This window comes from Tachypleus tridentatus, chromosome 3 (assembly GCF_004210375.1).
Source record: "Tachypleus tridentatus isolate NWPU-2018 chromosome 3, ASM421037v1, whole genome shotgun sequence".
Taxonomy (NCBI): Eukaryota; Metazoa; Arthropoda; class Merostomata; order Xiphosura; family Limulidae; genus Tachypleus; species Tachypleus tridentatus.
In genome coordinates, this window is record NC_134827.1 from 32,698,580 (window position 1) to 32,711,571 (window position 12,992).

Genomic DNA, 12,992 nt, shown 5'->3' on the forward strand with positions numbered 1-12,992 from the left:
AAATAACAATAATAATATATAAATAGGCTTACCAAAAATAACAATAATATTATAAATAGGCTTACCAAAATAACAATAATATTATAAATAGGCTTACCAAAATAACAATAGTATTATTAAAAATAGGCTTACCAAAATAACAATAGTATTATAAATAGGCTTACCAAAATAACAATAGTATTATAAATAGGCTTACCAAAATAACAATAGTATTATAAATAGGCTTCACCAAAATAACAATAATATTATAAATTGGCTTACCAAAATAACAATAGTATTATAAATAGGCTTACCTAAGAGACGCATGATCATTGATTCGGCTGTAATAATGATTCCACTGTATTTGGACATGTCAGTTCCGTACGCTACAAACAAAACAAATAATTTTGTTAAGACAAACTTTACTGCTAATATATAAACACCAGTTGTTGCTTTTAACCCAATAAAGGAGAGATATTAAAACTATATTTATTTCTAGGCTATCAAACATTTTACACTGTAAAACTCTCTAATAAATGTCGTATTCATTCCTAGGTACATAATGTATATGTTATAAATGAGACAACCCGCATCAAAGTAATATACAAGCAGATTAATGGACGTAAATCGGATTATATTAGATATAAACTGCAGAACATTCGTGATGACGAGAAACCCACTTGAAGATTGTTCGTTTGTTTTGAATTTCGCGCAAAACTACTCGAGGGCTATCTGCGCAACTCGTCCCTAATTTTGCAGTGCAAGACTAGAGGGAAGGTAGCTATTCATTACCACCCACCGCCAACCTTTGGGCTACTCTTTTACCAATTAATAGTGAGATTGACCGTCACATTATAACGCCCCCACGGCTGAAATGGCGAGCATGTTTGGTGCGACCGGGATTCGAACCCGCGACCCTCGGGTTACAGTCGAACGCCTTAACCCACCTGGCAATGCCGGGCCGTCTCACTTGTATAAGCGTATCTCAGGACGGCATTTAAACTGTAGAATATTTTCTAAAGTTAATTCTATATTTGAATATAGAGCTCGTGTTATAAGTTGTTTCAATTATTTTTCTAGTTATATTTTATAGACATTTGTAACGTTACTTCTAAATATCTTCTTCAAAAATAAGGACAAGAAAACGTCTATGATCTATGTTCTGTCGTTATCTTCTTGACAAATGTTTGTAATAAGAACATGAAATAACAATCGGTGTCGTGGATAAGCTCCTTGAAAATCAAACGTGTCGCGAGGCTCGTGTCGTCTATCTATATTATTTATATCACGTGTATAAAGTTATATAAACAGTTGTAACATTCCAGGATTTTGCTATTTTTATTTAAAAAACAACTATGACAAGCTATTCTGTTTTAATGATTAATTAGTCGGAGTACAAAATACAGTACATATTATGTAACCTGTGTGTGTGTGAGTGTCTTTCTGTACTCTACTGCCATCTAGGAGTAAAATTAAGTATTTGGATAAACAAAAAAAATTACAGGAGAATTAAAAACTACGCAGTGGTTACTTTTCTTTTAGCCAGTTTGATCAACATCTTAAAAAAAAAAAAGATATTTTTAAGCTCAGGTTTTATGGAGCCTAGAATGTTACATAAGTTAGCAACGTATCGTATCAAGTTTCTTGCATTACGATCACGACAGCAGTTGTCGTTTGCTTTGGAGGAACACTGCACAATTGTCTTATCTGGTATGGGTTCGTCGCGTGGATCGAACCCCGAATTTTAGATTTATAAGGCTAAATCTCGTCGCTGAACCACCGGAGGACTCGAGTAATGGAAATCAGTGTTTCGTGGAGATAATCATTGTTTTATTTTATGTGAACAAGAAATCAAATAACAAAACCCACTGAAATAGAGACGTTGGAAGAGGAAAGGACAATTTTACCGATATATGCAAACTGAGCGAACGCCATAAAGATGAGAAGGAATGTGACAGAAAAGGTCATTAGGTCCTTAGAGGAATCCTTCAGGGTCATGGCTAGCAGTCTGATACGTGTATTGAATCTCAATAGATGGAGTATTTCCAGAAGAGAGATGAACACAACGAAACTCATGACGATAACGAAAAGTTCATTCCAGGAAGTAAAGATGTGGAAGTTCAAGAATTCACCTGTAGGGGAAACAAACGGAGGAATGCGGACATTATAAAATTAGAAGTCACAACGAATTTCTCGGTGAATGAAATACCTATTTAACACCTACTTGTCTTTAAACAGTATATTATGGTTTATAGAGTAATAACACTGACTAAATTGTTTATATAATTTTGTTTAATTAATAATAATTTTGGCTCATATGTTTAGGGAGTACCGTGTTGTTTATATGATTTACTAAAACTAACTCTGACTTGATTGTTTAGACAATGCCGTCTGGTTTACTGAAACTAACTCTGGCTTGAATGTTTAGACAATACCATCTGGTTTACTGAACTTAGCTCTGACTTGAATGTTTAGACAATACCGTCTTGTTTACTAAAAATAACTCTGACTTGAATGTTTAGACAATACCGTCTGGTTTACTGAAATTAACTCTGACTTGAATATTTAGACAATACCGTCTGGTTTACTGAAATTAACTCTGACTTGAATGTTTAGACAATACCGTCTTGTTTATTAAAAATAACTCTGACTTGAATGTTTAGACAATACCGTCTGGTTTACTGAAATTAACTCTGACTTGAATATTTAGACAATACCGTCTGGTTTACTGAAATTAACTCTGACTTGAATGTTTAGACAATACCGTCTGGTTTACTGAAATTATCTCTGACTTGAATGTTTAGACAATACCATCTGGTTTACTGAAATTAACTCTGACTTGAATGTTTAGACAATACCGTCTTGTTTACTGAAATTAACTCTGACTTGAATGTTTAGACAATACCGTCTGGTTTACTGAAATTATCTCTGACTTGAATGTTTAGACAATACCATCTGGTTTACTGAAATTAACTCTGACTTGAATGTTTAGACAATACCGTCTTGTTTACTAAAAATAACTCTGACTTGAATGTTCAGACAATACCGTCTGGTTTACTGAAATTATCTCTGACTTGAATGTTTAGACAATACCGTCTTGTTTACTAAAAATAACTCTGACTTGAATGTTTAGACAATACCGTCTGGTTTACTGAAACTAACTCTGACTTGAATGATTTAAAATTTCACTAAATATTTCGCTTTCTTCGATTTCTTTTTTCTCTCGGAAGGTTCTTTAGACACATTGTGTTGGGTAAAGTCATGACGTAACGAATGGTAATAATTTTTAACTTTTTCCTCTAACAATCCGAATCTGCGACATTATAACTCACTGAACTTGTAATGTAACATTAATATTTATTAAGAATAATATTTGATCAGATTTTAATATTTAAAACTGTAACACATTGTCCACCGAAGCTAGATTAGAACACCGAGTTTTGTTTTGTTTTTACCTTTCCTTGATTCCAAGCTGCTCAACACGACGTTCAAGTAAACATTTTGAATGGCATACATGACAATTGTTACGATACTGAGAATCAACTTAGAAAACTCCATAACGTTCCAAAATTCTTTGAAATAGGAGGTCTTCTCCTGAAATTAGAGTGATTATTGAGAAACAGGTACTGATATGTATAATGCAACTTAAGCCAAATCACAGAGTAATATTAAGTTATTTGCACACGTCTTTTGTATTAACGTAAAAGCTGCTTATGTTTTGGATCGTTGTTTTCTGACGTTTACCTTCTGACCAGAGGAGAAGGAGCCAATCAGCAGCTTCCTACCATCCAAATTAGGAGACTGAGTGACAATCTTCTAACGCACTCAATAGCTAGTATTATAATTTTCTACAAAAATAAATCGCATTGATAACACAGTTTCTCAATAAATAGCCTAGTAATTATAATATTATTAACATGAAGTATTAGCTGCACGTTGAATTCTATTTAAAAAATAAACGTTTTTGTCTAAGAACCTAAAGAGTAAGTTGTGCTTTGATTCCTTGAACTTAGGATTGGTTTGGTTTTTGAATTTCGCGCAAAGCTACACGTGGACTATCTGCGCTTGGTGTCCCTAATTTTGCATTGTAAGACTAGAGGGAAGGCAGCTAGTCATCACCACCCACCGCCAACTCTTGGGCTTCTCTTCTATCAACGAATAGTGGGTTTGACCGTAACTTATAACGTCCTAACGGCTGAAGGGGCGAGCATGTTTGGTGTCACGAGGATTCAAACCCGCGACCCTCAGATTACGAGTCGAGCGCCCTAACCACCTGGCCATACAGGGTCTGATAGGTTTGAACTTCTAAAGTTGTACTTGGTTACAGGTACAAAACATTCTACCACAGAGTTCAATTTAAGTCACTGCCTTACGTTTCTATTGTTTTATTTTATTATTCTGTTTTACTGGATACCATGTTGAATTTTGCCCAAAATTACTACGTTAGCTAGCTCTAATTTCGAAGTTATTGGTTAGAGAGAAAGTAACTGGTCAATATCACCCGCCGCCAATTCGTGTGTTATTCTAATCAAATAGTAAAATTTAACCGTTGCTGTTATAATGCATTTACAGCCTAAAAGCCCGGATTGCGGACTTTCAAATTTTGTTTTCGTGTCAGCAAATCCCAAACCAGGATATCAGGCTTGGTTCAGTTCGACTCCATCTGACGATTCTTTCTGAAAATGGGGCCCTCTAATGGGTGAGCTATAAGCATCTAGAGTAATGACGTAATGACGGTACAAATGGGACTTCGATTTCCCTTGTGGACGCAGCACAAATAGTCCATTGTTACGTTTCGGACCCCTTGTGTATATATATACACTGCTGGCCAAAATCTTAAGGCCAATGAACATAAAGAAAAATATGCATTTTGTGTTGCTAGACTCAACCACTTATTTGAGTAGAGCTTCGAAAGATGAAAATAAGAAAAGGGGGAAAAAAAACTTTTTTAGCATTTAATAGGGAAGCTGTGAACACTATGAAATTAGCCTAAATAATAACTGGTCAAAAGTTTATGATAGTATCAGTTAATGTATTCTCCTTTTTATGTCGTTTCAATTCGAATATTGAGACAGAATATATATAGGTGTAAAGTATAATTAAACACATAATTAAATGTCCACTTCTCATTGGCTCAGCAGTTCTTGTGACGTTAAAAAAACAACCAACATGATTTCATTGCACCGCGTTGGCATAGCTAAGATTGTTTGTTTGTTTTGAAATTTCGCGTAAAGCTACACGAGGACTATCTGCGCTAGCTGTCCCTAATTTAGCAGTGTAAGACTAGAGGGAAGGCAGCTAGTTATCACCCACCACCGCCAGCTCTTGGACTACTCTTTTACCAACGAATACTGGAATTGACCGTCACATTATAACGCTTCCAAGGCTAAAAAAAGGTGAGCGTATTTGGTTTGGCGGGGATTCGAACGCGCAACCCTCAGGTTACGAGTCGAACGACTTAACCCACCTGGCCATGCCGAGCCGCACAGCATGGTTTAGTTTCGCGCTTAAACATGAAACGTTTTTTTTAAAACGAATTAAGCGATAGGTACATAGGCTTATAAAGCTAAAAACAGGTTTCGATACCCTCTGTAAGCACAGCTAGCCATTTATGTAGATTTGTGCCAAACAACAAGGCAGACGAATGGTAACATAAGTTAACAATGTTAGCGACACCTTTATCAGTCTAAAGTAATAACTTGTAACACGAAAGTTAAAGTTTTATTTTTAAAACCAAATACCACTCTTCATGGTAGAAACCATAACAGTTTTGTTCTATTTTTCAATTGTATCCACCTAATGATGTTAGGAAAAATCTAGCGAAACGTAGCGTTTCTTTAAAACTAAAAACACATTACTTATGTTATCGATACATATGACTGTTTTATTAGCGCCATCTGTTGAACATATATATAAATATGTCGAGTTTTAACTCGCCATCTACAGAACAAAATAAGTACTAATATATAAAACGTAAATATATATTCCTACCTTTTTGAGTTTTTTTAGTTTCAGTAATGAAGAAATAAATCAAACACACGAAAATGGCAAACTGGCAAACTACAGACACAATGGCCTGTGGACCAACGTAAGAGTAGAGCTGACACGTGTGGTAGTGAACACTTGGCACCACAACCGCCGTGTGAGAGAATTCCAGTAGCATGGACACTCGACTAAACAAATTAACATTGGCATTGTAGACAGTAAAATCTATAAAAATAGCACGGGTCAGCTTGTCAATCCAGTTATTCTCGTTCAGGTCCTGGAGCATGCGCTTTATCCTAGAGTGGGCCAGTCAGATCTGCAACGTAGCCTCCGGCATTATAAGTCTCTATGGTACCAACGTGAGGAAGACCTTGGTAAGAATACAAAATGCAGTGCTTATAAGTTTACCATGATACGTTTAGTGGAACAACATAGTAGATATACAAGAAAAAAAATAAGAAAAGAAAGCACTATATTACTGTGTTAGCGTTAACGATAATTATGATAACACAATATTTAGGGACAACAAGAAACCCTAGGTCCATCTTGGCTGCTCCATCCTGTAAATCTAAATAAAACCATTAAATAAATAACAAAACCCAGCCCTTGTCATTTATATACCTATCAAGAATTCTTTTAAACTCACTTATATTTACTGCCTCCACAACGTCTGAAGGTTAACCCATTTCAATAGACCAACCAATCTGTTTGAAAAATAAATGTTTTAGCTGAAGACGAATTTTACCTTGTCAAAATCCATATTTGTGTCCACTAGTTCTCGCTGTTAAGCATTATCAATTCCTTTTACAATCTTAAACACTTCAACCAGATCACTTCTAACTTTTCTTTATTCAAGAGAAAACCAGTTTAAGAATTCTAATCTCTCCCCATATAATAAGCCCTCCATACCAGGTATTATTTTAGTAACATTGTTCGAACTTTTTTCAACAACTCAATGTCTTTCCTAAGGTAAGAATCCCAAAACTGAATAAAATAACCTAAATATGGCCTACACGTGACATGTACAGTGAAATTATAACCTCTTTAGAGTTGTATTTAATATTTCTTTTGATACAACCTAAAATTTTATATGCCCTGTCACTAGCAATAACATACTGCTTAGATGACTTAACTAACTGATTATCTATTACACCAATGATAACATACTGCTTAGATGACTTAACTAACTGATTATCTATTACACCAAGAATAACATACTGCTTAGATGACTTAACTAACTGATTATCTATTACACCAAGAATAACATACTGTTTAGATGACTTAACTAACTGATTATCTATTACACCAAGAATAACATACTGCTTAGATGACTTAACTAACTGATTATCTAGTACACCAAGAATAACATACTGCTTAGATGACTTAACTAACTGATTATCTATTACACCAAGATTCTTTTCTTTCATGAAACTGTTAAGGTTGTCCAAGTCCAAATTATATGAATAATTATAATTATGATAATACACATACGTTATCTTTCATTTATCATAACTTAAAATCATCTGCCATTTATTTGTCCAACTCACTAGATGATCTAAATCCTTGTGTAAAGCAGCATCCTCTTTGCAGCTAGAAACACCAAATATCTTGATATCATCTGTAAATTTAAGTAATTTATTGACCATTCCTTCTATCTCATCAATGTAAACCAAAAAGAACAAAGGTCCCAAGACTGAGCCATGAGGTGCCTCACTTGTGACAATAATCGAGTGAGAAGGAACTCCATTTACAACAACTTTCTGGTGACTTCCATCGAGCTACTTTTGTATCCAATCAATTAATTTATCCCTCACATCTACTAAGTTTTTTTTACAAGTCTTTTATGTGGCACTTTGTCAGATACTTTCAGAAAATCCAGATACACCCAATCTACAACTTTACCCTCATCTGCATAAGCAGTAACATATTCAAAAAATGTTAAAACATTTCCTACGCAGAATTTTCCCTTCGTAAAACCTTGGTATCTGATAAAATTCTAAACTTTGTTAAATTCGAAAATTAAATAATTCTGATGGGGCATTGAAGTTTAATAACCTATTTATTTAGCTTACGTGTCAAATACACGTAAGTTGTAATTCAGATTGAATGGGTCAAACACCATTAATTACACTAGCCTGCGATGGTTTTACTGTCTTGAAATTTTTACATCCTACAGTAATTCCTATATGTTCAATCTGAAATGTTGTCCATTTTTCTCCATCAGTTACAGATTTTTCACAAAACGTCATATGTACTCTTATATAAGTGAATCATTTTCACTGGAATCTGAACACATTTTATCATGTTGACATTTTAAAATGTTGACAACCATTGGCTGTAGATTTCTCTAGACCAATGGCGACGTGAGAGTCTTATCGATTATTCTAGAACCCAAACATAACAAACGTTATAATAAAAATGTTCATTGTGGTAAAGGAAATAATAATTTGATCTAAGTAAGAGTTTTTTTTCTTCTTCCCGAAATCTACGTAGCTGAATTAGGGGAAAAAAATATGTTACTAAAACCGAAACAACTTTTATGAAGTTTAAATTCTTAGGCCTATCTTACTTTAACTATCTTTATCACCACCGATATAAATGTAGTTGACAAATTTATCGATAACTGACTCAAAAGAATAACAGTTTTATTTGGAGGTTCACCATGGGTTCTGGGTATTTCATTACTCTAATACTGTATTAACCAATGGGAATGCGTTAAGTCAAGATGAAACGAACCGATAAATCATCCATTGTGACAATTATGTATAAGCAACATCTTTTCCTTGAAACACAGTTTTAAAAATTCAATAACATAAGACAAAATTAGGTCACCTAATGAAGGAAATAGTTATATGAAGGATGTAGTTATATCAAAAAATCAATGATAGAATTTGATGACCACGATAAAGGACATTGTTGTTTTTGTTTTGTTTTTAATTTCGCGCAAAGTTACACGAGGGCTATCTGCGCTAGCCGTCCCTAATTTAGCAGTGTAAGACTAGAGGAAAGGCAGCTAGTCATCACCGCTAACTCTTGGGTTACTCTTTTACCATCGAATAGGGGGATTGACCGTAACATTATAACGCCTCCACGACTGAAAGGGCAAGCATGTTTGGTGCAACAGGGATTCGAACTCGCGACCCTCAAATTACCAGTCGAACGCCTTAACCCACTAGGCCATGTCGGGCCTCAATAAAGGAGTGTGTGTGTGTTTTTCTTTTAGCAAAGCCACAAAGGGCTATCTGCTCAGCCCACCGAGGGGAATCGAACCCCTGATTTTAGCGTTGTAAATCCGGAGACATACCGCTGTACTAGCGGGGGGCCTCAATAAAGGACATAGTTACGTCATCAGATGAGGGTTGCAGTTATATTACCAGCTCAAGGATGTAGTTATCTCAACAACTGAAGGATACAATCAGATCAACAGAAAGAGGAAGGTTACTGGTTATGTAACCAAAATATCCGACTGTATTTGGAAAGATGGAGTTCAATACTTAAATACTGGAAAGGAAGGAACAATAAATTATACAATAAAACAATTATACAATTATACAATAAATTATGCCCTTTCAAAAAGTCAAATAACAACAACATCTGATATTTTGTGAATTGTCTTCGACATAATATATTTTTACCTTTCAGTTCGAAAATATCTTTGTAAATCCAAGGTGAGTTAGATGGAATTGAAGAGATGTCGGACTCATTGACCTTCTCCCAATGCTTCTGGAACATGGACTTTTCCTCATTGAAAAAGGAATACGGAAGGTAACAACCATCTATCACCCTCTTCATCATCTTAGAAACTCGACATCCATCTGGACACATTCAAAAATATTCGTTCCATGTCTACTTTTTTTTTTTTTTCTCCAACTTATCATTTGATGAACAAAATTAATTAAATGATATTTAAAGAAAACAGAGTCTCTTAACTTGGCCAAAAACGATAGCTTGGAAATTAACCATGAAAGATTAAACTCATCCGTGAAACTTATTAGCTAATAATGTCTTAATATTAATGCATTGTTTGAAACAACAAATTATCCTCTTATAATTTAAAATAACAACACATTTACTGGTGCAGCTCCTTATAATAATAACAAAAATTATGAATATTAATTTCGGGATACCTTGCTTCACCCGTAGTTGTCTTATTCTTGGAGCTCCAACTCTGAATGAAACCAAATTTGACATATAAGCGGTGTCCAAGCCTATGAGAGGTTCTGCATTGTAATGTTCTGTAGCAAATAAGCCTGGAAGAAGTGCTTCATCTATCCAGGTCCAGAAGGAATCGGGGTCAGAAATCTTTGCAAAAAACACAAAACAAACAATTACTTCTCATAATGACAAGAAAACTGCCTTTTGAATTCGGGGAGTTACAGAAGATTGCTGGTCCGACATGGCCAGGTGGTTAGAACGCTCAACTCAGAATTCGAGGATCGAGGGTTCGAACCGTCACACTAAACATGCTCGCCCTTTCAGCCGTGGGGAGGTTATAATGTGACAGTCAATCCCAATGTTCGTTGGTAAAAGAGTAACTCAAGAATATTACGTTGTTAAAATAGGAACGGGTAGCGCAGATAGATTTAGTGTAGCTTTGTTCAAAAAATTAAAACAACAACAAGTGAAACAACAGCTGCTTTAACTGGTGTTTTGTTACGAATAGATGAGTAATAAACTTATATATTAACTGGCCCGGCATGGCCAAGCGTGTTAAGGCGTGCGACTCGTAATCTGAGGGTCGCGGGTTCGCATCCCGGTCGCGCCAAACATGCTCGCCCTCCCAGCCGTGGGGGCGTTATAATGTGACGGTCAATCCCACTATTCGTTGGTAAAAGAGTAGCCCAAGAGTTGGCGGCGGGTGGTGATGACTAGCTGCCTTCCCTCTAGTCTTACACTGCTAAATTAGCGACGGCTAGCACAGATAGCCCTCGAGTAGCTTTGTGCGAAATTCCAAAACAAAATAAACAAACAAATATATTAACTATTTTCAGTTATTTCTTGAAGAATTCTCAGTCTTCCTCAGTACTTGTTTATTACTTATAAAATGTTTCTTTTTAAAATTTCGCGCAAAGCTAAGCGAGGGCAATCTGCACAAACCATCCTAATTTAGCAGTTTAAGACTAGAGGGAATGCAGCTAGTCATCACCATCCACCGCTAATTCTTTTGCTACTCTTTTACCAACGAATAGTGGGACAGACCGACATTATAGTGTCCTCACGACTGAAGGAGCGAACATGTGGATTCGAACCCCCGACCCTCAGCTCACAAATCAAGCACCCTAACCACCTGGATATGCCAAGGCTTGATGATACGTTGCCCTGTAATATATTTACGGAGTAAAACCATCCTCATGATGATAATATATCTAAGTAAACTATTTACCGAAGTAAAGCCTTGTTATTGACGATAAAATATCTAAGTAATATATTTACCGAGTAAAACAGTTTTCTTAACTGTAAGATATCTAAATAATATATTTACCGAGTAAAGCCCTGTTACTGACTATAAGATAACTATGTAATATATTTACCGAAGTAAAGCCCTGTTACTGACTATAAGATAACTATGTAATATATTTACCGAGTAAAGCCCTGTTACTGACTATAAGATAACTATGTGATATATTTACCGAGTAAAGCACTGTTACTGACTATAAGATAACTATGTAATATATTTACCAAAGTAAAGCCCTGTTACTGAATATAAGATAACTATGTAATATATTTACCGAAGTAAAGCCCTGTTACTGACTATAAGATTACTATGTAATATATTTACCGAAGTAAAGCCCTGTTACTGACTATAAGATAACCATGTAATATATTTACCGACTAAAGTCTTGTTACTGACTATAAGATAACTATGTAATATATTTACCGAAGTAAAGCCGTGTTACTGACTATCAGATAACTATGTAATATATTTACCGACTAAAGTCCTGTTACTGACTATAGGATAACTCTGTAATATACTTACCGAAGTAAAGCCCTGTTACTGACTATAAGATAACTATGTAATATATTTACCGAGTAAAGCCCTGTTACTGACTATAAGATTACTATGTAATATATTTTCCGAGTAAAGCCCTGTTACTGACTATAAGATAACTATGTGATATATTTACCGAAGTAAAGCCCTGTTACTGACTATAAGATAACTATGTAATATATTTACCGAGTAAAGCCCTGTTACTGATTATAAGACAACTATCTGATATATTTACCGAGTAAAGCACTGTTACTGACTATAAGATAACTATGTGATATATTTACCGAAGTAAAACCCTGTTACTGACTATAAGATAACTATGTAATATATTTACCGAGTAAAGCCCTGTTACTGACTATAAGATAACTATGTAATATATTTACCGAAGTAAAGCCCTGTTACTGACTATAAGATTACTATGTAATATATTTACCGAAGTAAAGCCCTGTTACTGACTATAAGATAACCATGTAATATATTTACCGACTAAAGTCTTGTTACTGACTATAAGATAACTATGTAATATATTTACCGAAGTAAAGCCCTGTTACTGACTATCAGATAACTATGTAATATATTTACCGACTAAAGTCCTGTTACTGACTATAGGATAACTCTGTAATATATTTACCGAAGTAAAGCCCTGTTACTGACTATAAGATAGCTACGTAAAATATTTAACGAAGTAAAGCCCTCTTACTGACTATAAGATAACTATGTAATATATTTACCGACTAAACTCCTGTTACTCACTATAGGATAACTCTGTAATATATTTACCGAAGTAAAGCCCTGTTACTGACTATAAGATAACTCTGTAATATATTTACCGAGTAAAGCCCTGTTACTGACTATAAGATAACTATGTAATATATTTACCGAGTAAACCCCTGTTACTGACTATAAGATAACTATGTAATATATTTACCGAGTAAAGCCCTGTTACTGACCATAAGATAACTATGTAATATATTTACCGAGTAAAGCCCTGTTACTGACTATAAGATAACTATGTGATATATTTACCGAAGTAAAGCTC

At 34.9% G+C, this 12,992-nt stretch overlaps 2 protein-coding genes across 2 annotated transcripts in view; both read right to left on the minus strand.

The window, feature by feature from the left end:
* Window positions 1-6,260, minus strand: part of LOC143245786 (polycystin-2-like protein 2) — a 39,794-nt gene extending 33,534 nt beyond the window's left edge. Inside the window, exons 1-4 of the mRNA XM_076492041.1 lie at window positions 5,971-6,260; window positions 3,435-3,573; window positions 1,887-2,111; window positions 294-365 (exon numbers count right to left, since the gene is read on the minus strand). Coding sequence (XP_076348156.1) covers window positions 294-365; window positions 1,887-2,111; window positions 3,435-3,537 — 400 coding nt within the window. The 5' untranslated portion in view covers window positions 3,538-3,573; window positions 5,971-6,260. The remainder of the gene's footprint in view (window positions 1-293; window positions 366-1,886; window positions 2,112-3,434; window positions 3,574-5,970) is intronic.
* The window catches only part of LOC143245787 (polycystin-1-like protein 2), a 42,997-nt gene continuing 36,265 nt past the window's right edge, over window positions 6,261-12,992 (minus strand). Inside the window, exons 10-12 of the mRNA XM_076492042.1 lie at window positions 10,092-10,266; window positions 9,600-9,779; window positions 6,261-6,334 (exon numbers count right to left, since the gene is read on the minus strand). Coding sequence (XP_076348157.1) covers window positions 6,261-6,334; window positions 9,600-9,779; window positions 10,092-10,266 — 429 coding nt within the window. The remainder of the gene's footprint in view (window positions 6,335-9,599; window positions 9,780-10,091; window positions 10,267-12,992) is intronic.